General features: G+C 37.9%; 1 protein-coding gene across 9 annotated transcripts in view; it reads left to right on the top strand.

Annotated features, from left to right (window-relative positions):
• The window catches only part of PIKFYVE (phosphoinositide kinase, FYVE finger containing), a 69,773-nt gene extending 44,138 nt beyond the window's left edge, over positions 1 to 25,635 (top strand). For 6 of the 9 annotated variants that reach the window (XM_005874203.2, XM_005874204.2, XM_014546066.1 and 3 more), the window contains 21 exons: positions 1,617 to 1,688; positions 2,306 to 2,477; positions 4,297 to 4,475; positions 5,986 to 6,099; positions 6,488 to 6,596; positions 6,705 to 6,859; positions 8,006 to 8,096; positions 8,681 to 8,741; positions 9,798 to 9,935; positions 10,944 to 11,064; positions 12,808 to 12,903; positions 14,079 to 14,162; positions 15,223 to 15,320; positions 17,177 to 17,341; positions 18,671 to 18,730; positions 19,386 to 19,562; positions 20,631 to 20,734; positions 21,672 to 21,800; positions 22,860 to 23,121; positions 23,805 to 23,879; positions 24,384 to 25,635. In XM_005874203.2, coding sequence (XP_005874265.1) covers positions 1,617 to 1,688; positions 2,306 to 2,477; positions 4,297 to 4,475; positions 5,986 to 6,099; positions 6,488 to 6,596; positions 6,705 to 6,859; positions 8,006 to 8,096; positions 8,681 to 8,741; positions 9,798 to 9,935; positions 10,944 to 11,064; positions 12,808 to 12,903; positions 14,079 to 14,162; positions 15,223 to 15,320; positions 17,177 to 17,341; positions 18,671 to 18,730; positions 19,386 to 19,562; positions 20,631 to 20,734; positions 21,672 to 21,800; positions 22,860 to 23,121; positions 23,805 to 23,879; positions 24,384 to 24,499 — 2,578 coding nt within the window. In that variant the 3' untranslated portion in view covers positions 24,500 to 25,635. Of the gene's footprint in view, positions 1 to 1,616; positions 1,689 to 2,305; positions 2,478 to 4,296; positions 4,476 to 5,985; positions 6,100 to 6,487; positions 6,597 to 6,704; positions 6,860 to 8,005; positions 8,097 to 8,680; positions 8,742 to 9,797; positions 9,936 to 10,943; positions 11,065 to 12,807; positions 12,904 to 14,078; positions 14,163 to 15,222; positions 15,321 to 17,176; positions 17,342 to 18,670; positions 18,731 to 19,385; positions 19,563 to 20,463; positions 20,541 to 20,630; positions 20,735 to 21,671; positions 21,801 to 22,859; positions 23,122 to 23,804; positions 23,880 to 24,383 lie in introns of those variants that run through there. The other 3 variants (XR_001363659.1, XM_014546067.1, XR_001363660.1) reach the window with 3 other exon arrangements.
• Positions 25,636 to 26,055: the final 420 nt, after the last annotated feature.

The following is a 26,055-nucleotide window of genomic DNA, read 5'->3' as shown; positions in this document are numbered from 1 at the left end:
TTAAGTAAGAGTGAACAGAATGCGAGGCTGAAAGAGAAGTTTGTTATTATAAAAGTGAGGAAATAGATACAAAAGCTACTTTTCAGCATTTGACAATAATGTAATTTAGGCAGGTTGTCCTTTAGGCATTATTTTTATAAAAACAGTCTTTGCCTTGAGTTTTATTCCAAAACTTAATTCTAAGTAGATTGATAGAAACATGTTTTATAACTTTTATATATATCTATCTATATCTATATCTATATCTATATCTATACACACACACACACACACACACACACACACACACATATAATAAAAGCCGAATATGTTAAGTGTCCAATCAATGGTCGGCCGTTCAACCAATCAAAGCGTAATATGCTAATGATATGTTAAGGCTGCTCAACTGCTCACTATGAGATGGATTTACCACTAGGGGGCAGAGAGTTGACCAGTCGCTATGACGTGCATTGACCACCAGGGGCAGACACTCCGACTGGTAGGTTAGTTTGCTGCTGGGGTCTGGCTGATTGGGACTGAGTGAGATGGGCTGGACACACCCTGGAGCCCTCCCACAGCCCCTCCCCAGCTGGCCAACCTCCATGTCTCTCCCCAGCCCCAATCCGTGCACTACTGGGGTCCCTCTGCCTGGTCTGCGCCCTCTTGCAATCTGGGACCTCTCAGGGGATGTTGGAGAGTTAGTTTCAGCCCGATCCCACAGGGGAAGCGCTGCTCAGCCAGAAGCTGGGCTCACGGCTGGCAAGTGCAGTGGCGGTGGCAGGAGCCTCTCCTGCCACCTCCGCTGCAGTTGGACATCCCTGAGGGCAGTTGGACATCCCCTGAGGGCTGCAAGAGGGCACAGTCTGGGCTGAGGGGACCCCCCTCCCACCCCAGTGCAGGAATTTCATGTACTGGGCCTGTAGTATATTTATATATAAATGATTTGTTTGAAATGATAGTCCCAAAGCCTAGTTATTACATAGTTATCTTTAATTTTAAAAATACTGTGGAACGTAACTGCTTGTTTTTGGAGCACTGTTTCCATGACAAAATGTGTCTCATATTTTCACTTTGGACACCAGAAACACCTATTTCTGCCAGTGAGACCAGGGATTCTTCTAGTATCAGCAGGTGACGGGCTGAGAGAGGCAGGGAATGTTCTCTCCAGGTGTCTGGACTCCTTAGGTCAAGGATTGAATAAGATGGGGGCTTCAACACTGGTCAGCTAAACTCCTGTGGGCATTTATAAATTAAAGTGAGGAATTGGCTCTCCTGGAGGAATTTGAGCTGCGGTTCACCAAGCTCAGTAAGGGTGGACTAGAGAGCAGGAGACAGGATCCCATTTTGTGTTGACAGGGCTTAAAGCTTTGTAAAAGAGACGTGTACTCATTTAATATTATAATCATCCTGATTAAATAGTTTCATAAGATACTAATGGACTGGGCGTGGATAAGATGCTGAAGTGTAGCTAGTCCAAACTCGTTTTATCAGCTGAGGCAAAACCTGTTCTGTAACAAGAGAATATTACCTGCATCAGTACTATATCATAAGCACATCTAGTAGACAGTGTGTCTCATGAAATCTTTGCTGTGTGCTAAGTCTCATGATACGTTACTAAAAGTGATCTCTTTCTTTAGGATTGTAACAATGGAGTTTTATGGAAAGAATGATCTTACATTAGGAATATTTTTAGAGAGATACTGTTTCAGGTAAGAATATATTTTCACTTTATGTTCCACTTGTGCTTTTTTGATGCCCGGAATTTCAACCTAAAACATAAACATGAGTTTATTGTAGCGTGGCCTTCACTTTCATGCCACATGCAAAGAAGTAGTCTATTCCATTCACTATTATCCAGTTCATTCCTCAAATCTTTGCCCATCTAATTATCCTGCCAACCCTACGGCTTTTTTTTTTTTTTTTTAGGATTTGTGTTTTTACAGTAGTAATTCCAGTGAGAAGCAAAAGAAGCATAGGATCTCAGGTTTAAGCCTTAGTGCTATCACCTGCTATTTATATTTCAAAGAGCAAGTAATTTGATCTTTACCAGCCCCCTTTATAGGGAATAACAAGCTCCAGAAATGGAAGGAGTTTTAGAAATGCTCAGCAAATAGAAGGTGCTTACCAAATGGATTGTAGTTGAAGGCAGGATGTTCAGCTATCGGCCCAAGCAGTGCTTTTAAGTGGAGCCCCGCAGACCGTCCACCAATCATTCTTACTCTAGACAGGACGCTGCACTTTCTCGACAGTGGATTTGACTGTATTATTCATTACACATTGCTTTTGAGTTTTATGGTTAATGTGAGGACTTCCTTTTTTGTCAAAGGCCTTCTTACCAGTGTCCTAGCATGTTCTGTGATACCCCCATGGTGCATCATGTCCGGCGCTTTGTCCATGGCCAAGGCTGTGTGCAGATCATCCTGAAGGAGCTGGATTCTCCAGTACCTGGATATCAACATACAATTCTCACCTATTCCTGGTGCAGGATCTGCAAACAGGTAAATGGACCCTGTGGCTATATTTCATAGGGTATTTACTTCTTTATTGTATAGTTCTTTTTTGTGAGGGAAGGTGGTCTGTTATGTTGAATGTGTTATTTGTCATTGGGCTCGTATTTATTTACCTTCTAGTGCTGTATGTTCCATTTCATGTTTGTTTCCTGAAGATTCTATTTTAGAATTTATCGGTCATTATGAACAATATAGGTACCTTGTCTAGTAAAATATATGGAGATTATGTCTTGACAGTTCTCAGTTATGTTTGTTTATTCGTTCAGCAAACACTGATTTGGCACTATCTATGTTCCCGATACTATGTTAGGCCCTAGGAATGAAAAAGAGCAATGTAAAAGGACTCCTTGTTCTCTAGGGGAGGAGACAGACTGGTAGCTGTTTGTATGCTGGGATGTTTGTGTAAGTTGGAGCCTATAGCCACATTTCTACAGATGAGGCCATGTTTAAATTCATCTCCACTGGTTTTTCATGTACATTCTTAAGAAAAGAACAACGTGTCTTTTTCCTTTGGGGTGTGTGTGTATTTTATAACTCCAGAGGAAGTATTTGGTGTCAGTATTGGTTTTAATAGATACTTTTAATCCAAATCGTTTGCATTGAGCATGTGCCAAATTTAACTTCATTGGTACCTTTATTGGCTTATTTTGGAGTGTGCTTTGGAAGGCACATGTGGGAATTCCAGGTAAATTGACAGTCTGATCTACACTGATGTCAGTGGCTGAGGAGGGCAGAATTGGTTAGTTCCTTTCGCAGTAGTAAGCAGACAGCCATGATGTCATTCCTTGCAATATTCAGTCTTACCTTAAAAAAAATTTTTTTTGATTGATTTCAGAGAGGAAAGGAGAGGGAGAGAGAGATAGAAACATCAGTGATGAGAGAGTCATTGATCAGCTGCCTCCTGCATGCCCCCTACTGGGGATTGAGCCCACAACCCTAGCAATTGCTCTGACGGGGAATTGAACTGTGACCTCCTGGTTCATAGGTCCAAGCTCAATCACTGAGCCACACCGGCCAGGCACAGTCTTACTTAAAAATGGGCAAAAGGCATGATAAAGCAACTTAATACAAATGGCCAGTGGTTTGTGAAAATAAATTTTGCGTATTAGTAGTCAAAGAAGTATAAGTAAAAACCAGTGAAGTGTGTTTCTATTTTTGTTCTTAAGAAATCACATTTCAAAGGTTTGTAATTCCTGGCATTGGTAAGAGAGTGGGGAATTGGTACTTGGATCCTGTTAGAGGTTGTGTAAACTAGTAGTCCTGTTTTGGAAAACAGTCTTTCAAAATGTGGCAAAGACTGTAAATGTCCATGTTCTTTGAATACTACTTTCATTCATTTATTCCAAGGAGATAATTATGGGTATGTAAAAGTATTTATATACAAGGAAGTTTATTAGAGCCTCATCAAAATAAAGAACAATTTGTAAATGACTTAAATGCCCATCAGTAAGGATTGGTTAATATATCCACATAATGGGATATTCTGCAGCCATTAAAAATCAAGTTGTAAAAGAGTATTTGATGTGGGAACATATTTATGGTCCATTGCTAGGTAAAAAAAAAATAAAAGATTATGAAACTAACTGCAGGAAATAATTTTTATATTGATATTGATGGTTGGGTTACTGGTGATGCTGCTCTTCCCAGTCATCCCTAACTCCACCCACCTTTTAACATTTTTTTCTTTTTCCAAGTTTTTGTAGTCAGAATATGCTAGATTTATATTTAAAAAAGAAAATACATATTTTTTAAAAAGAGAGATTCTTAATATGTGATTAGATAACAAATGATTTATGCTGAATTTCAGGTAACACCAGTTGTTGCTCTTTCCAATGAGTCCTGGTCCATGTCATTTGCAAAATACCTTGAGCTTAGGTTTTATGGGCACCAGTACACTCGTAGAGCCAATGCTGAGCCATGCGGTCACTCCATCCACCATGATTATCACCAGTATTTCTCCTATAACCAGATGGTGGCATCTTTCAGGTAAGAAGTCAGAGTGGCCTTCTACGCACTCACGTACTCCCTGGAAGGCTTTGTAGCATTTCCACTAGTACTGGATTGAATTAATTGGTGGCATGTGTTCCTCCACCTTTGCAAATGCAGAGGGCCATACTCTTGTGCTAAGCTTCCAGTGCTATTATTCTGTTTACTCCTTAACCTAAGAGATTGGTATTATTATCCTCACTTGTATTAGCTCACTTGTAAAGCTAGCACACGGTGGAGTCATGACATGAACTAGTCAGAATGATCCTATTAAATGAAAATCAGCTCAGGCCACACCCTCTAATGGGTGTCTATTTCACCCTGAGTGAAAACCAGCATCCATTATGGACCTGTAAGCTCCTACATGTGCTGGCTGCCCAGTACCTTCCTGTTCTTACCTCCTTCTGCTCTCCCCTTGCTCACCTTGCTGTAGCCTCACCTGCCTGGAGCCTTGCACTTGCTCTTCTCTCTTTGTACCTTCCGCTCCCTAGCTGTCTTCCTGCTTTTCCTTTCTCCTGCATGTTTTAGTTCAGATTTCACCTGCCCTGACCCCCTCTCACCCTTGGCATTTCCTGCTTTATTTTTTTCCATAGCACTTACCATCTGATGTACATATTTCAAATATTTATTTGTCGCATTTGTTACTTAAATCTAAATCTCGAGGGCTGGAATTTTGGCCCTTGTGTAGTTCTTTATTCTCAGCACCTAAAACAACATTTGACACATAGTAGGAAATATCTGTACAGACAGCCCTCGGATTATGTTGGACTCAACGTACATTGTTTCGTGGTTACGCTGCCATCTCCCATTTATTTATTAAAAAAAAAAGTTTGGTCATTTCGACGTATGTACATATGTGCTTTATGTTTTTTATTATTTATTTACCACAAGTAAAGGTCAGGAATTGTTATCTTCTAAATTTTTTTTTACTGTTACACTTCATTACTGCTGTGTATGTGCTCCCTGTGAGTGACGTAGGTGCTTATGTAGGTGGGTTCCAACTTACGGCGAAAATCATGTCTCGCCGCAGGAACGGATCTCCGACGTAACCCAAGGACCTGCTGTAATTGGACCTTATTTCCTTTTTTAAGCAAGTCCTTCTGGTCGTGAACCTAGGGCCTAGGTGGGCTAGAGCGTTTACTAGGTGGAAAGACTCCTGAAGAATCCTCGGGAGCCAGGAAGGTGGTGAATACCTGTGTCTGAGCCACCTATAGGAAGGATGTCTCCTCCCAGTCATTTTGTTTGTAAAGCACAGGAGCGTGGCCGCCGGGGGAATAAAAGATGGCATCATGGTGCAGTGAAAAAACAAAACCAAATGCTTCCAAAATTGGGGAGAATATTTATAATGGCTGAAAGTGGTCTTCAATATTTTTATGATTGTTTTAAAAGACCATTTTATTGAAACTTTATCTCTTATGCCTCAGAGGATTTGACCATTATGATATGCCTTTACTCAAAATATTAACATATTTTTCACTTTTCTACTATTACTTGTGTTTTCTTCTCTCAGTTATTCTCCCATTAGGCTTCTTGAAGTATGCGTTCCACTCCCCAAAGTATTCATTAAACGCCAGGCCCCATTAAAAGTGTCCCTTCTTCAGGATTTAAAGGACTTTTTTCAAAAGTAAGTTTTAGTTTCTTTGATCTTCTTTTTTGTTCAGAACTACCTATAATCTACAGATACTTTAAAGATCAAGTTTATTCATTTATCTTTCTTTGAAAGCAAATAATGGCATTTTTCTAATTGTATGTTAAATATGCTTGGTATAAAAAATTAAAATGTAGACAATATATAAAAGTATTTAAAAAGAAGACGAGTCCTTTTAGACATAACAACTGTTAAAATTTTGATGTACATCTTTTCGGGTCTTTTTTGTTCTTCAAAATGATATAGGATTCTTACTTAGATACAACATTAAAAGTTTTGTGTGTGACATCTTTTTTCTATTTATGTGAGATTAGAAAATTTGATTCCACTTTTATAAAGTGTTTACTATTCTTTCTATTGTTAGAGTTTCACAGGTATATCTTGCCATCGATGAAAGACTTGCATCTTTGAAAACTGACACATTTAGCAAAACAAGAGAGGAAAAAATGGAAGATATCTTTGCACAGAAGGAGGTAATTCATTTCTTGGACAGAAACCCAAAAGCTAACTATTAACTCACTGGAAGATGCGTTTGGGGCGTGTTTCAGATGGCGGGGCTGGATTGTTCCTGTTTCTCATAGATGGAAGAAGGCGAGTTCAAGAACTGGATCGAGAAGGTGCAGGCGAGGCTCATGTCTTCCTCTGTGGATGCCCCTCAGCAGCTGCAGTCGGTCTTCGAGTCCCTCATTGCCAAGAAGCAGAGCCTCTGTGAGGTGCTCCAGGCCTGGAATAGCAGGTGGGACTGGGCGTCCAGTGCATCTTCACTGTTACTTCGAAACGGGCTCTGCCATGATGTCTTCAGTTTAAGTGTCCTTGTTAATTATGGATGCTTTAGTTTACTCTCAGTTTGTTGAAGCTTTTGTTTTCTGTCACCACTATTATCCTCACATTTTTTCATATTTTAAAAAATATATATGCTAATTTTTAGGTAGTTTGTGAAAATTAAAAGAGAAAACAAAAATGAGAACAGCCTTTAATGTTGTTTCAAATCTTATAGTGTGTGGGCTTATTGAATCTCATCTGAATCATTGTATATCATATTCCTGTATTGAAATATTTATTTTGGGAAGTATTTCCCTTTAGTATTTATTTAAATGTCCAGTTAGATGAGTATAGCATTCATTTATTGAGCACTTGGGTTATGCTAGGCACTAAATAAACACTAGATGGACATTCACTCTTATTTGGTCTTGTGAGTCCTACAATGTATATACCATTTCCATTTTACAGAGAAACAAACTATGGCTCTCAGAGACTAAAGGGTGTGCTCAGGTTGTATAGGTGCTAATTGTCAGAGCTGGGCTTTGAGCCCAAATGTATTGGTCTCTAAAGCCCCTGTTTTTAATACAGTGGGGCTTTGACTTACGAGTGTCCCGACTAACGAGTTTTTTGAGATATGAGCCGTCTCTCGGCCGATTTTTTGCTTTGAGCTGCGAGCTAAAATTCGGGTTACGAGCCAGCTTCAGATACCCCACTGCTAGTTGGTGCAGCGAACGTCACAGTGAACGCCACAACATCAGCCCAGCATCACGTGTCTCACTCGTTCACTGTTGATTTGACATACGAGTAATTTGAGTTATGAGCTCCATCACGGAACGAATTAAACTCGTAAGTCAAGGCCCCACTGTACTATGTTATGCCATCTCTTATAATAACTTGCTGTTCCTTTATATCTATAGTCAAATCAGTAACAGCTCTTGATTAGTTGACTAGAAATAAAACAAAAACTTCGTCTTAGTTATCTACAATCTTAAAACTCTTGCAGTCGAAACAGGAAAATCTAATTACTGTGTTTTCAAAGCTGTAAGGAGAAAATTTGTCAACATTATTGAGGATACAGAAACAAAACCATTTTCTTTGTTTTCTTTTCCTTTAACTGTAGGTTGCAAGACCTTTTCCAGCAGGAAAAGGGTAGAAAGCGGCCTTCAGTTCCTCCAAGTCCTGGAAGACTGAGACAGGGGGAAGAAAGCAAGGTAAGGAATGTTTTGGAGCACTTTCCCTTTCCACTGAAGATGTCTCAAAAGACAGAGCAGAGCTGTCTGGCTGGGGAGGGGTGAGATTCATCTCTGGCTTCTTCATTTAACCTGTTAAGCTATTAAGCTAGACATTCAAGTATTTGTGAAAATGAAAAACAATGCCTCTATTACCAATTTTTTTGAAAAGAGCTATTTTTAATTAAAGTATGTTATTTATGTTAATATATAATGGGTTTGTTATTTTTAAATGAATTAATAAATGCATATCCTGAAACTTTCAGTTTTAATTTCTAATAAGGTAAAATTAGAAGATATAACTTACATAAAAGCTGAGTGTCTTAATAATTCTTAAGAGTTGAAGGGGTCATGAGACCAGAAAGCTTAAGATTCACTTGGTTGGGGCGGGGGGGGGAGAGGACACATTTGTAATACCCTTTGTAATACTTATTATAATATTTTTTTAAAAAGAATAAAAAAAAAAAAATAAAATAAAAGAGAACAATAAAGCAAAAAAAAAAAAAGATTCACTTGGTTAAAAGTTTTAGTGTTCCCTTAAGAACAAAGTGTTTTCTTCTCTACAGATAAGTACGGTGGATGCACCTCCACGGAATGTTTCTCCAGGGCTTCCGAATGGAGAAAAAGGTTGGTCGTTGAGCCTAGTGATCACCTGCCATTAGATTTAAAGACATTATTATTATTAGTCTAGTGCAGTGATGGTGAACCTATGACACGCATGTCAGAGGTGACACGCGAACTCATTTTTTTGGTTGCTTTTTCTTTGTTAAATGGCATTTAAATATATAAAATAAATATCAAAAATATAAGTCTTTGTTTTACTATGGTTGCAAATATCAAAAAATTTCTATATGTGACACGGCACCAGAGTTAAGTTAGGGTTTTTCAAAATGCTGACACGCTGAGCTCAAAAGGTTCGCCATCACTGGTCTAGTGGTTGTTTTTTACTGCTAATTTTGACAATTACTTTGATTGTAGCTTTATCAGTTTAAGATTATTATAAAGTATATTTCAAGGAGAGAAATTAGGAGCTCAAAATAAACAATAAATAGAGAAGGCAGCTGTTAGGGGAAGAACAAGAAGGAAAAAGGAGACTGAATGTCTGCTTTGCTAGTTCCAAAGTCAGCCCCCAGGTTTCAGTGCAAAAGTCTTACAAAGTTTAATTAGGTTTTTATGTCACTAAAATTTTTTCTAGATTTTAGCTGTCTTTCACAATATTTCATTGAATAACTTGGTGGCATCCTAGCAAATTGTGTAGGTTCTTACTTAGACCATCTTTGTAGAACAAGAGCTCAGTTCATATAGTTCTTCGCATTTTTCTATTATGATTAAGTGAATTTCCCCCCCTGAGAATGTGGCATATAATCTTTTCCAAGAGGGTAATAATTTCATTCCCTATTAAATTGAACTAATAAACATAACTTTGCATTATGGTCTATTGCAAAGAATATTGGTAGGAGTCTGACTTGGTTAAGATCTGATCATAGTCAAGTCATATAGCCTGTCTGAATTTTTGTACCCATATCTAAAATATGCACTAAAATGGCCTAACTAGTTTTTAGGAAGCTGAAATACTTTGGTTTCTGAAATAAAACTGTGAGTTGGCTTTTTAAAAGCATTGCGATCAGGTAGAAATGGACTTCATATTTCCACATGACTCATCTAAGCTGTGCTTTTCTGCAGAGGACCGCTTCCTAAGCAACCTGTCCAGTCAGAGCTCCACCAGCTCTGTCCACCTGCAGCTGCCTACTCCCCCCGAAGCGATGCCTGAGCCGGTGGCGGGAGGGCTGCCGGAACTGGACTCAGCCAGCGTTTCCGAAGGTACAGCTCCGGTCACTTTCCCTGCACTTCATCCCAAAGAGAAAAGCACTCTGAATGCTTTGACACAATGCTCTCTTATCCCTTAACAGTGGTTCTCAACCTTCTGGCCCTTTAAATACAGTTCCTCATGTTGTGACCCAACCATAAAATTATTTTCGTTGCTACTTCATAACTGTAATTTTGCTGCTGTTATGAATCGTAATGTAAATATCTGATATGCAAGATGGTCTTAGGCGACCCCTGTGAAAGGGTCGTTCGACTGCCAAAGGGGTCGCGACTCACAGGTTGAGAACCGCTGCCTTAGAATTTACACATTTTATGCTATTGAATATGCTCTTTTAGCTATAGCTTTTTACCTTGTCACCTCTTCAGTTCTCTATGTGACATGTAAATATCTCAATAACAAAACATTATTCAGCTTTATCTACCTTCTGGGGGTATTACTTTCTTAAGTCCCATAAAGCACATGATTGTTGCCTTGTAAGAAAATAAGAAAAATTGCAGCCATTTCTCCAACAACAAATAGTTATTGCACTAATAGCAAATTTATGCATTGCTTCTCTCCTTCCTTGCTTTCTATTTAAGCAGCAACTACTTCCTTGTAGTGCATACCTTAAAAATAATTTTTTAGGTGCAATTAAACTCATGTGTAATAGCCACAGTGCACAGAATTGAGTTGAAGTGGCAACATGAAGAGCTGAGTTCATGCTCAGGCAGTAATTCCATCGTGACTGCTGCCTGGCCTCTGCCATCGCTTGTAGGTGGATCTGTGTCAGAAATGTTAAAGTGTAAAAGAGTGAACCCCTTGGAGTCAGTGCTGTGTATGTTTCATTGTTGCTTTCTGATTCATTCTATAATAAATGTTATTCCAGATCGGAAATTTACACCATCATTGGTACTTATCCTGTGCCTACGTCTGAGTTCCAAAAAGGAAATGAAATTGATGCTTTATACTTTTTAAAAACTCTCTTGAATATTAACATATAAGTAGAATATTTTTCATCCTAGACGTGTTTGATGGACATTTGCTGGGATCCACAGACAGCCAGGTGAAGGAAAAATCAACCATGAAGGCCATCTTTGCAAATTTGCTTCCAGGAAACAGCTATAACCCCATTCCGTTTCCTTTGTGAGTATTATAAAGGCCAGTGGCTGTTGAGTGGTTTTGTTTTTACTTCATTAAAAAAATCTACCTAGATTTACTCTCTCTGTATTTAAATGTGCTTACTTAACTGTATATCTGTATTTCTCAACCCTAAAATACATTTCATCATAGTAAAAGAGATGTCTTTTGGTATAATGTAATTTGTACAACACCATTGTTATATAATAGATGAATAGATGAAAAAGGACTAACTAATGTTGCTTAATGCTTAAGATACTGGTTCTGAAAATAATTGTTTATATATTTTAAGATATATTGCTACATCTCATAATCCTAAAAACATATTGCTGATTATATACAAGGATGATATTATTGATCCAATAAGTTACTGGGACACGGTTCTTTTCTAACAGGGGTGATGAATTACAATGGCCCATGAAGTGTTCATGTGACCTTTTTTGTACTGGGCTTCCTCACAGTGGGAAAATATATAGACTGGCTGTGAGAGTTTGTTTTTCTTCTGCTCATTGACCTGTTTGGTTGTCAGATGCTGCTTAATAAGGACTTTTTCTTAATTGAGTTATGTATTTATTAAACTTCTCTCAGGAGTTCTCACAGTCTTGGGGGAGAGACAAGCCGAGACTCACGATACAGTAATCTTTCTACAGGGATGGGCAAAAGTAGGTTTACAGTTATTCATGTGGAGAATAATACAATAAATAATATAAGAATAAACTGCGTTTCACGTACAACTCTAAACCCACTTTGCCCCACCCTGCATAATAGTCGTGTGTAAAAGTGCTGTTTTCTCTGCTTTAGACTCAGATGTCTTAGTTTCTTCACGGGGTTATGGTCCCTCTTGTTTTATGGCTGATGCACATGCCCTCACTTTCTTCTTAGTCATTAACTCCTCTACATTGTTTCTCTGAAAACCTTAGTAGACCCTCCCCCCAGCTCCCTGCTCCAACCAGCGTAGGTCTCTTTGTTGTATACACTTATGATTCCCTCATGGCACTTATCACAGACGGTAATTATATTTTTTATAGGATTACTTGTTTCTTTACCTTGCTGTACTATAAACTCTACCATCCCTATTTTTTTCACAGTTGTACTGTTAACATCTTGCACAAGTTAGATGCTTAGTAATAGTTTTTCTTAATATTGTGTATCTAGCCCATTAGTTCTCAGACAAATGAATGAATGTTTCTGTAGGGGGTTTCGGGTGGAAGTTGGGGGAGCAAGATTTGGGTTAAAACACCATTGAGTTTCCACATGCTGATAGGAGAGCAAAGTTGTTATTTATTTCTTGTTGGACTAGTATTATGTTTCCATAATTCCTAGCAGACTTTTCTTTCAAGCTTATAGTAGAACAAAATCTTTTACACTTCTGCTGTTCATTGTAAACCCTATTTGAGAGAAATATGGTCTAAAGTCTTGCCAGTATGGAAAAGCTTATTTTGGAGTGACTGTTCTGAGCCCTCTGATTTGAAAACTAATTCTGATAATTTTTAATTGCCTTTAAAACTTTTCTGTTGATATATTTTCTTTGGCTCTTTTTTTTTTTTTTTTTTTTTTTTTTTCGTTTTTCCCCCCTTTGGCTCTTTGATACAAGTTTTGTATACATTTTGGCTTTACTTAATTATATTCTTATAATCATGCAGTGTGTAGTTAAGATTGTCCTGAGATTTACTTGCAATGTGTTAATTGTATATTTGATTTTTTGCTAATTTTGTTTTTACTTATTTATGTATTTGAAAACTTGAACAGCGATCCAGATAAACACTACTTAATGTATGAACACGAACGGGTGCCCATTGCGGTCTGTGAGAAGGAGCCCAGCTCCATCATTGCTTTTGCTCTCAGGTATTATTCATAGGGCTTTTTCACCTATGATTATATTTTTATATTTTATGTATATTTATTAATTGCCTTACTGTTGATATCTGTCACATAGACTAGAGCAAAAGATGAAATATAAGTAAAAGCGTATACTCTTTGGGTGAGGTAGCTTATTTTCATTGTATCTGAAGATGTACTCTTTACCCAACTAATTACAGGATGATTCTTTTTAAAAAAATTTTTGTTGATTTTAGAGGAAAGGCGGGAGAGGGAGAGAAAAGTGGGGGGGGGGAAGGAGGGAGAGAGGGAGAAAGAGAAACATTGATTTGTCCCACTTATTTATGCACTCATTGGTCTAATCTTGTATGTGCCCTGACTGGGGATCTAACCTGCAACCTTGGCTTATCGGACAATGTTCTAACCAACTGAACTACCCAGCCAGGGTATTACAGGATACTAGGCAAGTTACTTCCTAATCCTTCTATCCTCTCACCACTTTCTGTCTTATAGTATGTAACTGTTGTATCCCTTCCTTCAATATACTTATTGACATAATACTTAGAACGTATCTGCCATTTTTCATCTGAGTATCTTTTTTTATACTCTTCATTTGTTTCCTTCCTGCTTCCCACACTTAGCAGGTGATGTTTCTTAAAGTAATACTGTTCCTATGCCTTAACCGATTTATGTGCCCACAGTTATCAGGGTCTTAAAGAAGCTCTTGTTCCCTGACATTTGCTTTAATCTCAATCAGGGGCCCCAGACTTCTAGTCCAAGAGTTGGATTTTTTTTCGGCCAATGCAACATAAAAATTTTTCTGGGTAAAGTTCAGTACCTTTAACTAGAAAAGTGCTCTCAAGTTCCTTCCCTCTCTATTATCTAAACCCTGAAGCTGCATACTTTTAAGTCAGCTTTGAGCCCCTACAAGTGTTTGATAAGTGTTAGTATGCAGGCTTTCACAGTCTTTTTTAGGATATTGATACTGGTTGGTGTGTTGGGTTGTATTTTGTATTCTCTCTGAAGACATTGACCTTCATGAAGTTTCTACTTGATAACTTTGGTTAGTTAAATGTGTTTGTTTCATTAGAGATACTTCCAATGATTATGTTTTCATAATGCAAAGCTTATGTGAAAGTATATGATTTATTTTAAAAGGAGGGCTTAATGTTTAACATTTCTCAACCTGTTTCTACCCTAAGTTGTAAAGAATACCGGAACGCCTTAGAGGAGTTGTCCAAAGTGAGCCCGCGGAACAGTGCCGAAGAAGGGCCTCCCACCACCAGGTGACCTGCGATTGAGTGGAGTCTGTTCTAATGTGCTGTGCCATCATTTTCTAAATTCTCAATAAATGATAAATAATTCACTTTTATCAATATGAACGTTTCTAGGATACACACTTATATTTTAGCTAATAATTGCTAGGACAAAATTCAAATGTAGCAAAAGATCTTAAACTGTTTCTTTGGATACTGTTCAGTGGTTCTCAACCTTCTGGCCCTTTAAATACAGTTCCTCATGTTGTGACCCAACCATAAAATTATTTTTGTTGCTACTTCCTAACTGTAATGTTGCTACTGTTATGAATCGTAATGTAAATATCTGATATGCAGGATGGTCTTAGGCGACCCCTGTGAAAGGGTTGTTCGACTGCCAAAGGGGTCGCGACCCACAGGTTGAGAACTGCTGGTTCAGATGATTGCCATAGAAGTTCAATGTATACTGCAGTTTTAAACTTTTAACAGTTTTAATTCTCTTTGTTTTCATTTAAAAAATATTAACATGAAATTAGTAACCAACTGTTTGTCTTTATAACTTAAAAATATTTGTGAACTTCCCATAATAATTAAAGATCCTAATAGTTAAAACAAAACAATATCCCCCAAACCGATTCTGACATTTGGACCGAAATTGTCATAGGTTCATTATTTTTATTCTTATTGGAATTGGTTTTCCAACTTTACTAATGTGACAGAATTTTACTTGAATTATATATTATGATGACTAGCATGAGAAATGGGAAATTGGTATTTTCTGTAATTGTTTGACTTATAGATGCTAATATAACACTAATGGACTTGGGCAAAATATTATTAAAACTTATGCTCTCATATTTTTCCACACATATTTATAGTTATAATATTTTACTTTCTTTTTCTGAAGTCCAATAGACATTTCAAGACTTCTTTTTCCATGTTCTACCCTGTGTGTATATAAGTCATGAATCAGATTTATGCTATTGTGAGTGAGGTAGGTGGGGAGTAGATTAATGCAGGAATCAGAGTACTTGCTATTTTCTGTCTGAATAGTGTAAAACCAACTTTTCTTCTGTTTTTTCATTTTTAGTACTTTAGACAGCAGACCAAAGAGCAGCAGCCCCATTAGATTACCCGAGAGCAGTGGAGGACAGACAAACCGCATGGCAGAAGCAGAACCACAGCCAAGTAAGATTGCAAATGGAGAAGGAGTTATTATTAGTTTTGTTTGTAATTGTGGGCAAGAATTTATTCTGGTCTTTGATATACAATATGGGCTGAAAATTTCTTGTATATCCTTCTTTATACATAGTTTGCTATTCTTTGATTCTTGTTTATTGACTTTGGAACTCCTAGAAACTCTTAGGTCTCTGCAAAAGCAAGCAGGACCTGCCTTCCCACCTAGGCTTTCAGTTTAAAGTGTACAACCTAAGAAATATAACAGCAACATCTTTGTTGTTTGATAGTGTTGTTGGCATTGTGCAAAGAACTTCTTATGTATTATCTCCTTTAATCCACGCAATAACCAAATAAGAGTTATTTACCATATCCCCATTTTCCCAAAAGGAAGTTTAAATTAAGTTAAGCAATTTGTTCAAGATTACTATATAGCTAGTGGAGAATTGGAATTTGAACTTGGGTCTTTGTCAGTTAGGAATGTATCCACTACAAGTAACAGAAAACTCATGGCTATTGGGGTTTAAACAAATGACAGTTTATTTTTCTAAAATAACGTCTGCAGGTAGGTAGTTGCTGGCAGTGGTTTAGCAAGTCAGCATTGTCATGACAGCATAGGGGTAGTTAGTTTTTGTACGATTCTCTTAAGTTTTACTCATGGTTGGAAATGTTCCTCTTAACGTCTTTATTTGAGGCAGAAAGAAGGGAGGTATAAGCTGCACCCGTTCCCTTTTACTAGGAAAGCAGAGACCTCCTCTTCAGGTTCATTAACTAGAACTGCTTCACATGGCCACCCCTCCCTGCAAAGGAGACTGAGAAAGTGATGCGCATTATCCTAGTCGGCTTATACAAATCATTCATTTCCTGGGGCTGTTCACATGGCTGCCCAACTCCCCTCCTTGAATTGAAGTTCAGTTAGCGAGGAACAAGGTAGGATTAGATATAAAGGAGGCCATTCTGATTTCTAACATCCTAAAGTAAGCACTTTATGATTAACATTTGATAAGGATCTTGTAGATTGTAAATGTCCAAGATTAAAATCATATATACTAAGCTCATAGATCATATGTATTAAGCTCAAAACTAAGAATAAAAGTATAGAGCAAATTTTAGTAATATTTTTGGCCATCCTATACTACCTACTTTCTGAAAAAATGTTAAAAACAAACTCATATTTTGTTGTGTTAAAATGTAAGAACACAAATGATACAATGATGTTAACTTTAACTTTGAATTCTCATAGCTCATAATGTTTTTTGAGTTAGTTTTAATTGTAATGCTATAAGAATTCAGCCCTGCCCTAACCGGTTTGGCTCAGTGGATAGAGCTTCGGCCTGCGGACTCAAGGGTCCTAGGTTCGATTCTGGTCAAGGGCATGTACCTTGGTTGCGGGCACATCCCCAGTAGGGAGTGTGCAGGAGGCAGCTGATCAATGTTTCTCTCTCATCGATGTTTCTAACTCTCTATCCCTCTTCCTTCCTCTCTGTAAAAAAAAATCAATAAAATATATATATAAAAAATAAAAATAAAAAAAGAATTCAGCCCTAACTTAATCTTGTTGCTTAAGATGTTATGACTGCCTTGGAAATATATTTTTCAAAGGTTTTATTAGAATTTCTCACATTTTGATACATAGCTCTCTGACCATTGTTCTTTTTCTGTTTCTGTCAATAAGAGTGCTTGACTGCCCCCTCACCCCGACAAACCCATAAAAATTGTGGAATAATAATCTGTGCAAATGAAAGTATCGGTGTTACTAATATTTATTATCCTTAGAAAATGGTTACTGCAAATAAAGAAATGAGTTGAAAATTTTAATTTTTCCACCTGTAGTGACCAGTACTTAATATGTTGCCTCTTATTTTTAGCCAAAAAGGCTTCTGGAATGTTGTCCTTCTTCCGAGGGACGGCAGGGAAAAGCCCTGATCTCTCCTCCCAGAAGAGAGAGACCTTACGTGGGGCAGATAGCGCTTACTACCAGGTCGGGCAGACGGGCAAGGAGGGGACAGAGAATCAAGGCATCGAGCCTCCAGGTGTGTTAAAGGGAGACCGAGCATGCTTACTCTAGGCTTTGATTGACATAGTTTAGTTGCTTATTTCCTTAGAGCTGTAAGTAGATGATTCTTATTGCTGAAACCAGGGCCCCTCACTCCTCACACTCAGTGTGGTAGAGTGGAAGAGCATGGCGCTTGGAGAGTCCGCTGGTTTCAGATGTCATTGCAATCACTTACTGCGAGGTAGAGCCAGAAATCCTTCCTTCCCCACCTGTAAAGTGGCAAAAAGCAATCAATGTCTCCCAAGGTTTACATGACATTACACATGTTAGACATGTGTCTCACATGCAACTCACAGTATATATTCAAATGGTTCTCTTCCACCAACCCCTCAGATGTTCTTTTCCAGTCCCTGCACGGTTGAGGCTATTGCTGTCCACCTTCATTTTGATAGTTAGGAAATATGTCTACCTGATTGTGTTTGAGTCTGGAGTTAGACCAGGAGTCAGCAGCCTGTGCTGACCGGTTTTTGTAACTGAAGTTGTATTGGAACATAAGCACACCCATTCAGTTACTTACTGTCTGGCTGTTTTTATGTATGTGTTGGCAAATTGAGTAATTGTGACTGAGTAAAATACTTAACATCTGGCTCAAATAGATTGGCAGTAGATTAGATCATGAATTAGTAGTTTATTTAAAAAATAGCAACTGCATGATAAATCTTCATTATTATTTTAAGATACCTGTTTAGTATTCTATAGGCTGCTATTGAGCTATGATCCTTGGAGGGCATTGGTGCTTTGGAAAAAATAATTTTGAAATATGAAACTTCAAGGATGACTTATTCTAGATGTTAAAAATATTTCTAATCTACAGTAGTTAAACTGGATCTGGCAGTAGGTGTGCCACACAGATCAGTCAAATATAAAACAAAAGTAGCTCTGAAGAAGACACTAGTATATTTTATGTATTATAAATATCTGATTCAGAAAGAATCACAAACCATTGGAGAAGTACTATTCCCCACATGGGGGAAACTGGTCATAAACTCTGAATAGAAAATCTTGATGTAAGAGCTGAGTTAGTATATTGCTATTATAGGAATCACTGAAGTATAAGCAAAATTATTCTTTACCCTAAAGTCTCTATTTTTTAATTTGAAAATTGATCTTGCAAAAGGTACACACATTTTTATTGTAAACTATTATTGTAATACTTTACAATAAAAATTGTATACAGTGCTTGCATGAGAGCGACTTGGCTAAGATAAAGAAGGTCAGTTTTTGTTGTTATGTCAGGGGAGAAAGAACAGGCAAAATGAAGTGATAACTAAAATTTTGGCTTGACTAATGATATTAAACTTTACAGATGAAGTTGATGGAGGAGATACACAAAAGAAACAACTCACGAATCCTCATGTGGAGCTCCGTAAGTATGAGATAAAATGTTGTTGGTTTAGGCCCAGGGACTATAATTGAGCAAACTCTATTATTTGAGGCTTTCAGTTACATCCTAGATAAGTATTCTATTCCTTGAATATTAAGTCTGTGTGCTGATGTAGTTTTAGTTAGTTTCGATCTCGTTCATGAAATATACGTTATTCACTTATAAAGAAAGTTAATTTTTACACTTAATTGAAATGATAATTTTTAACCCTTAAATTATAATTTCTAATGTTTTAATAATTACTTATTGTGTAATCTAGAGCCACAGAGTCTTGACAAGGTATCTAGAATTGTGTGTATGTATGTGGGTGCTAAAAACTTACTATCCAGAATATTATATACCATATGTAAAAGTACAATGATGAAAATACAGTAACCAGTATAAAGTCAGAAATGGGTCTTATATTATGTTTGACTTTTATGTGAATATGGAATGGTGGTCATTAGGAGCTCTCTAATCCTCTCTAAAAATCACTTTAACAAGATTATGATAAACAGGGATATAGTAGACTTAACATGAAAAACGCTATTGTGGAGAAAATTAAATGGCTGTGTTTGATGGGAAGTGTAGAATTGGACAAGAGGGAAAAGAGATGTTTGATTCATAAAAGCTTTTTTTTTAACACTTCTGTTTATAGAATTTTCCGATGCTAACGCCAAGTTTTATTGTCGGCTCTACTATGCGGGAGAATTTCATAAGATGCGGGAAGTGATTTTGGGCAGCAGTGAAGAAGATTTCATTCGATCCCTTTCGCACTCGTCGCCCTGGCAGGCCCGCGGAGGCAAATCGGGGGCTGCCTTCTATGCGACTGAAGGTGAGTCTTTTAGTCGTTTACTGATTCAGTGGTATCTCTCTTTCCCTCAGGTAATTCATGAATGGCTTGAATTGAGGCAGTATGTTATGTCAGTTGGCAAACAGAGTTTTCTGTTTTTATGTTTCTACTTTATGCTGTGTCATAAAATATTGAAAAGAATATACATATACAGGGTGTGTAATTAGAGACAAACATTGATCAGCTTTGTATTAAATTCTCTCTAGTCCTGAGTTTTCCAAATGCAAATAACAGAGCACTTCCAGAAAATTCAAAAGGTACCTCAGCCCTGGCCTGTGTTGCTCAGTTGGTTGGGCATTGCCCTGTGCACTGACAAGTCACTGGTCTGATTCCCAGTCAGGCCACATGCCCACGTTTTGGGCTGACTCTCCATTATGGGGCACGCAGGAGGCAGCCGATTGCTGTTTTGCTCACATCGATGCTTCTCTCTCTCTCTCCCTTCCTCTATTTAAGGGTATAGAGGGGATAAATGGTAATGGAAAATATTAAATTAACTTATTTTAAAAATAAAAATAAATAGAAATTCCTTAAAATAAAAAAGGATTTGTATCTTTCAGCACTGATGAGAGAAAGATAAATTAGAAACATTTAACCTTAGAGTGGGAAGGCCAAGGTCCTCACTCACCAAGGCTTACAGAAGGCTGTGACATTTGTACTTCACATTCCATTCTCCACACCCACCGAGCGAAATCACTGGAGATAATACAGTCAGATTGCTTGATAAGAGCTTTTATAACTTACTTATTGGATTGATAACAAAGGAAAACATTTATAAAATTTTATTAAAAATGTTTTAGTTTTAAAAGGCAGATCAGCTATGAATTTAGGGGTGGTACTTTCAAAAGAGGCTTCTTGACTACATGACGCCCTTCCCACTTTTCAGTTACTTGAGAACTGTGTTCTGATGAGGATTTTCTCTGTGACATCCGAAAGTATCTCTTAAATTAAAACAGGAAGCAAGTAAGTCATTTGGGATCTTTGGAATGATTTACTGTAGATCATCTCAGTGAATAATTGTGATTGACTAACCATGAGATTTCTGCCTTTTAGATGATAGATTCATTTTGAAGCAAATGCCTCGTCTGGAAGTGCAGTCTTTCCTCGACTTCGCACCACACTACTTCAGTTACATTACAAACGCTGTTCAGCAAAAGGTAGGCATCCCAAACCTCGGTCCATAGCTAGAGTCACTGGGCCTTTACATCCTCAGAGCTGGTCCTGATGAGAGTTTTCTCTGTGGTAAGATGTGGACAGGCCGTGCTGGATCTCTGGTGTGCTGCAGAGATGGGATAGCAGTGATTTCAAACTCCTCCTACCTTGCCACTGAGGAGCCAAGAGATCTCAAGCAAGTTGCATTTAATTAGTATATATATGTCGATTAAAAACATCAAGACTGGATGAAAATAGCTGAACATTTAATAATTTGTAATTTTGCTGAGACAGAAATTTGAAAAGTGTTGAAAAATGAGGGCATGGGTTCCTTAGGCAGAAAGAGAGGAGCCTGTGGTCAGGTTTGTCTGTTGCCGTTGAGGAGTGACCCTGCCGGCAAAGGTATGGGGGAGTCACGTGGATCTTTTTCCCTTTTATGGTTTATTGCAGTCCCCGGGGAAATTCAGTGTCGTCATAAAACTTGTGGATTTGAACATTTGTGGGGGATTATCCCTTGGGAGGTTGTGGAGGATCTAGTACAGGGGTGGGCAAACTTTTTGACTCGAGGGCCACAATGGGTTCTTAAACTGGACCGGAGGGCCGGAACAAAAGCATGGATGGAGTGTTTGTGTGAACTAATATAAATTCAAAGTAAGCATCATTACATAAAAGGGTATGGTCTTTTTTTTTTTTTAGTTTTATTCATTTCAAACGGGCCGGATCCGGCCCGCGGGCCGTAGTTTGCCCACGGCTGATCTAGTATATTCAGTGGCATTGCTGCTTTACTTGATTCTGAAATTCAAGTTGTTTTTTTAAGGCCCTCAGACTGTTCATATTAAGAAAAGATCGTAATTGGGTATAACATGAAAAACCCAGATATTGGTATTAAATTTACAAATAATCCTTTTTGATAAGAGTTTACTCTCATTTTTTCTTGATTAGAGGCCCACTGCATTAGCCAAAATTCTTGGAGTTTACAGAATTGGTTATAAGAATTCTCAGAACAACACTGAGAAGAAGTTAGATCTCCTTGTCATGGAAAATCTTTTCTATGGGAGAAAGATGGCACAGGTAAGGATGTTGGACGATGCAAAGCATTTAGCTACTGGAACCCTTTGTTTTTCTAGTTTGTGAATATAATGAATCAGAGAACAACTTTTTGTTGGATAGTACATGTTAGAATTTGGTTGCTTGGTCAAATTTAACTTTGGGTTTGTTGAACCCTATAAGGGAAGAATAAAGAGGAATATTGTAGACTAGTCCTAAAATTTAGCATCTCCAGTGTCCTAGAAACACAGAATTATAGAATTAGATGGCAGATGTACTCCTGCCATTTCAGTATTAAACATGAAGAAATGAAGGCCCACAGAAATGAAGTACTTTATGGCAGTCACAGATATTTCTAGAACCAGGTTGGTCTTCTTTCCAGTACAGTAAGTACTCTTTAAAGTGCTGGCCTTTGAACTGTTTCCAGTCGGTGGTGAGATGCGGAGCTTGTACTGGAATGCAATTCGATGCACTACTTTCTTCATTGGGAATGTCTTGCTATGATATGAGAAAAACAGCTGCTGAACTAAAGTCTGCTTCCTGATGTAATTGATGTGCATTACATCATCACTAGCCAGGAGCAACCTACTAGCAACGGTCTGTCCAGTACACTTCAGGCCGCACTGGTCTAGTCCCCAATCCCTGACCGTTGCCACTACCCCAAAATTCCTCAAGGTGGGCTGTTGCTTCTCTATTGCCATAAGTAATCACATAAAGTTTTGGAATCAAAACTTTTAAGTTTCCTAAGAATATTTGCATCTGGTTTCTAAACTGCCTTTCAATCCAGTGAGGTATTTTTGGAGTTACTTATTGATGTTAAAGTTGATTAAATGGGTCAGTTATTTTTGAAATGTTTCTGTAACTGAGTACTTGGTATTAATTTCATATGATGTAATTATATCACATGTATTTTATGTATTATACAATTATAATGCATGCATTTAATGACATAGGTTAAGTTTTTAAATTAAATGTAAAAGTGTGTATAATGGCAGTGGCTATAGGGAGCCTTTCTGGCTTTTTGCTTTAATGACATTAATCATTTGTAACAATTCCTATGTGACTGAATTTTCTTTCTGCCAGGTATTTGATTTAAAGGGCTCACTTAGGAATAGAAATGTGAAAACTGATACGGGGAAGGAGAGTTGTGATGTAGTGCTGCTGGATGAGAATCTCCTGAAGATGGTCCGAGACAACCCTCTGTATATCCGCTCTCATTCCAAAGCTGTGCTGAGAGCCTCGATCCGCAGTGACTCCCACTTCCTTTCTAGCCACCTCATTATAGATTATTCTTTGCTGGTTGGGCGAGATGACACCAGCAATGAGCTGGTTGTTGGAATTATAGGTAAGTCAATAAGCCTACCTCACTTACGGTTCATGATTGAAACCAGAGTCAAATTTGAAGATTATACTGAACCTGGTCTACTAATAGCTTATTGAATATTTTTATCAAGTTTCATTTAAAAATTTCAAAATAATAGATTTTAAATTCTAGGATATAAATAGTACCTCTATTCAATTCCCTCATTTCCATTTTTATTATCTTTACCCAAAATATCTGCATTCAAAAAGTCATTTATTTTTATTTTTTGTTAATCCTCACCCAAAGATATTTATTCAATTGATTGTTAGAGAGAGTGAAAGAGAGGGAGTGAGGCGGGTGGAGAGAGAGAGACCAGTGTGAGAGAGACGCATCGATTGGTTGCCTCCCGCCGGCACCTCGACTGGATTGAACCTGCAATTCAGGTTTGCACCCTTGACTGGGAATCGAACTCATGACCCTTTAGTGCATGGGCCTACTCTCTAACCACTGTGCCCACTGGCCCCGGCCAAAAAGTCACTTATAAATGAAGGCCTATGAATAATATGGGGGAAAATCCATAGGAGGGTACCTGGCATATTGTGGGCACATCACATACTGTCAGGACTCAGTAAATGTTAACTATTGTAGAAGTAATAGTAATTATTAGTGTCCTTTGCTTATATCTATTGATAAAACTTTATTGCTGATTTTGCTTTCTGCAACAGATTATATTCGGACATTTACATGGGACAAAAAGCTTGAGATGGTTGTGAAATCAACAGGAATTTTAGGAGGACAAGGTGAGCAGTTTTTGTTTTGTTTTCTCTTTAAACTATTCTCATGTTTTCCTTATCAGTTAACATTTTAAAAAATGGATACATTTTTAATTCCAAAAAAATTAGTGGTTATCTCTGACTTTATCATAATTTCTAAAATGATCAAATAATAGAAGGAGTTGTAGGTTAGTAAATATTGAGTTTTAATTTGTGTTAAATTGCCAGAGGTTCTCAAAATGGAAAGTTAAAAAAAGGGGGGGGGCAGAGGTTCTGAATAAGGTTATTTTGAATTAACACTTGAAGTCTTCTGAGATCTATACGCACTGCTGGCCCCTTTGTGCTGTACACATCTCTCTAGGCAAGAGCTCATCTTTTAAAATAGGAGCTCCTACCAAGAAGGACCTGTCCTATGTCGTGGCTCAGACTGCTGGGGGGTATGCAGTTTACATGAAAGGACAGCTTTTGAAGTGAGTTGCCTGATCACTTATGTGACGGTTTTCTTTTCCCTTTTCTCTTTCATAATTTTAGGTAAAATGCCAACTGTGGTCTCTCCAGAGCTGTACAGGACTAGATTTTGTGAAGCAATGGACAAGTATTTCCTGATGGTCCCGGACCACTGGACAGGTTTAGGTCTGAACTGCTGAAATGAAACACTTATTTTGAAGTGGACCGTGAAGGACAGGGGGCTGGAGCAAAGGACCACCAATAAGCTACATTTGGACAGGGGGCTGGAGCAAAGGACCACCAATAAGCTACATTTGACTTCTTTGTCACATTCACCACTATTTGCCAAGGCCTTTCAGTTCTGCGTCTGTGTGGGCCATCTGTAACTGAGGGTTAAAATTCCGTGGATTTGCATTTTGGTTTTCGATGTCTACAAATTGGCTCTCCCTGGACTGAAACGTGGCATGGACTTCTTTTTCACTTAAGCAGAAGTATAGACACATTTCAAAGGGCTAAGGACAAATACATGGTTAGAGATGAGGAGCTAGGGTGAAAAGTAGGTTGTTGAATTTGCTAACAGTCCTGCTAAGAAAACAATGTCTCAGAGACTGTGACTCTCTGGGCATCACATTTGATATATTCTTCACTTAAAAAGCATTTGTAGAGCTGGTGAGATTTTTTGGGGGGTGGGGGGGAGTTGGTTCTTATGTAATAATTTAATGTTGCCTAGTATCAGGATTTTTGAGACTTAAAAAAAAATTGTGAATTCTATGAATGGCCAGTTAAACAGATGGACACAGCCTCTTCTTGTTTTACAGAGGAATGTGACTTAAATCAGGAATTCTGCCCTGCCCTGTATCTTTCCAGTACATTTGATGTTTCTCAGGTTCTGTCTTTACTTCTCTGTGGATGGCAAGAGGCTGCTGCTATTAACTTTAAGCCTTTTTTTCTGGAGCTGTTTTTCAAGTTTGTTTACAACTTTTGTGCAGTTAATATGTTAAACAGCACTTACTTGCACATGCTCTTATTCTAGGTTTTTGCTCTTAACTTTCAAGGACAACATTAGTAAATGAGTCTATAATGACTAAATCCCCAAAGGGCGAATGGTTAATGAAGGAGTTTTTTAAATGTAAAAAATAATTTAGGCCCAATCCAAGAAATTGGGTGAAAGGGAAGCACTTGTTCATTTTTTTTTGTAGAGGTAAAGTGTCTATTTCAATATAACCAGAAAGTTAAGTGACATCTATCTAAGAAATATCCAGGGTGGCCCTAGCTGGTTTTGCTCAGTGGATAGAGCATTGGCCTGTGAACTGCAGGGTCCCTGGTTCGATTCCGTTCAAGGGCACATTCCCGAGTTGAGGGCTCCATCCTTAGTTGGGGGTATGCAGGACCCCTCTGAAATCAATAAAGATATATTTTTTAAAAAAAGGTTTAAAAAGTGATCTGAAGTACTAAACATAATAATAACGTAACCTGAATATTTCCTCTTGGCTTCTTTGCATAAAAAGGATAATTTGGGGGATTTATAAAGTTGTGAGCGTTCTACTCTTTTCAGGCTTCCTATAATAGCACATTTCTCTTGTTCCAATATAATCTGAAGCAATACTTGCTATCCTTTTAAAACTGTCTTAATGAAGGGGAAATATAAACTTTAATTCGTTGCTGCTCCTGTGTAGGCCACCCAATATTTAAGGTGTTTGAACTATTGTGCTGCTCAGTGCTGACCACTGGTTGACTTTACCTTCCTTGAATTCGC

Source organism: Myotis brandtii, unplaced genomic scaffold, assembly GCF_000412655.1.
Source record: "Myotis brandtii unplaced genomic scaffold, ASM41265v1 scaffold43, whole genome shotgun sequence".
Taxonomy (NCBI): Eukaryota; Metazoa; Chordata; class Mammalia; order Chiroptera; family Vespertilionidae; genus Myotis; species Myotis brandtii.
This window is presented reverse-complemented; position numbering and strand designations above follow the sequence as displayed.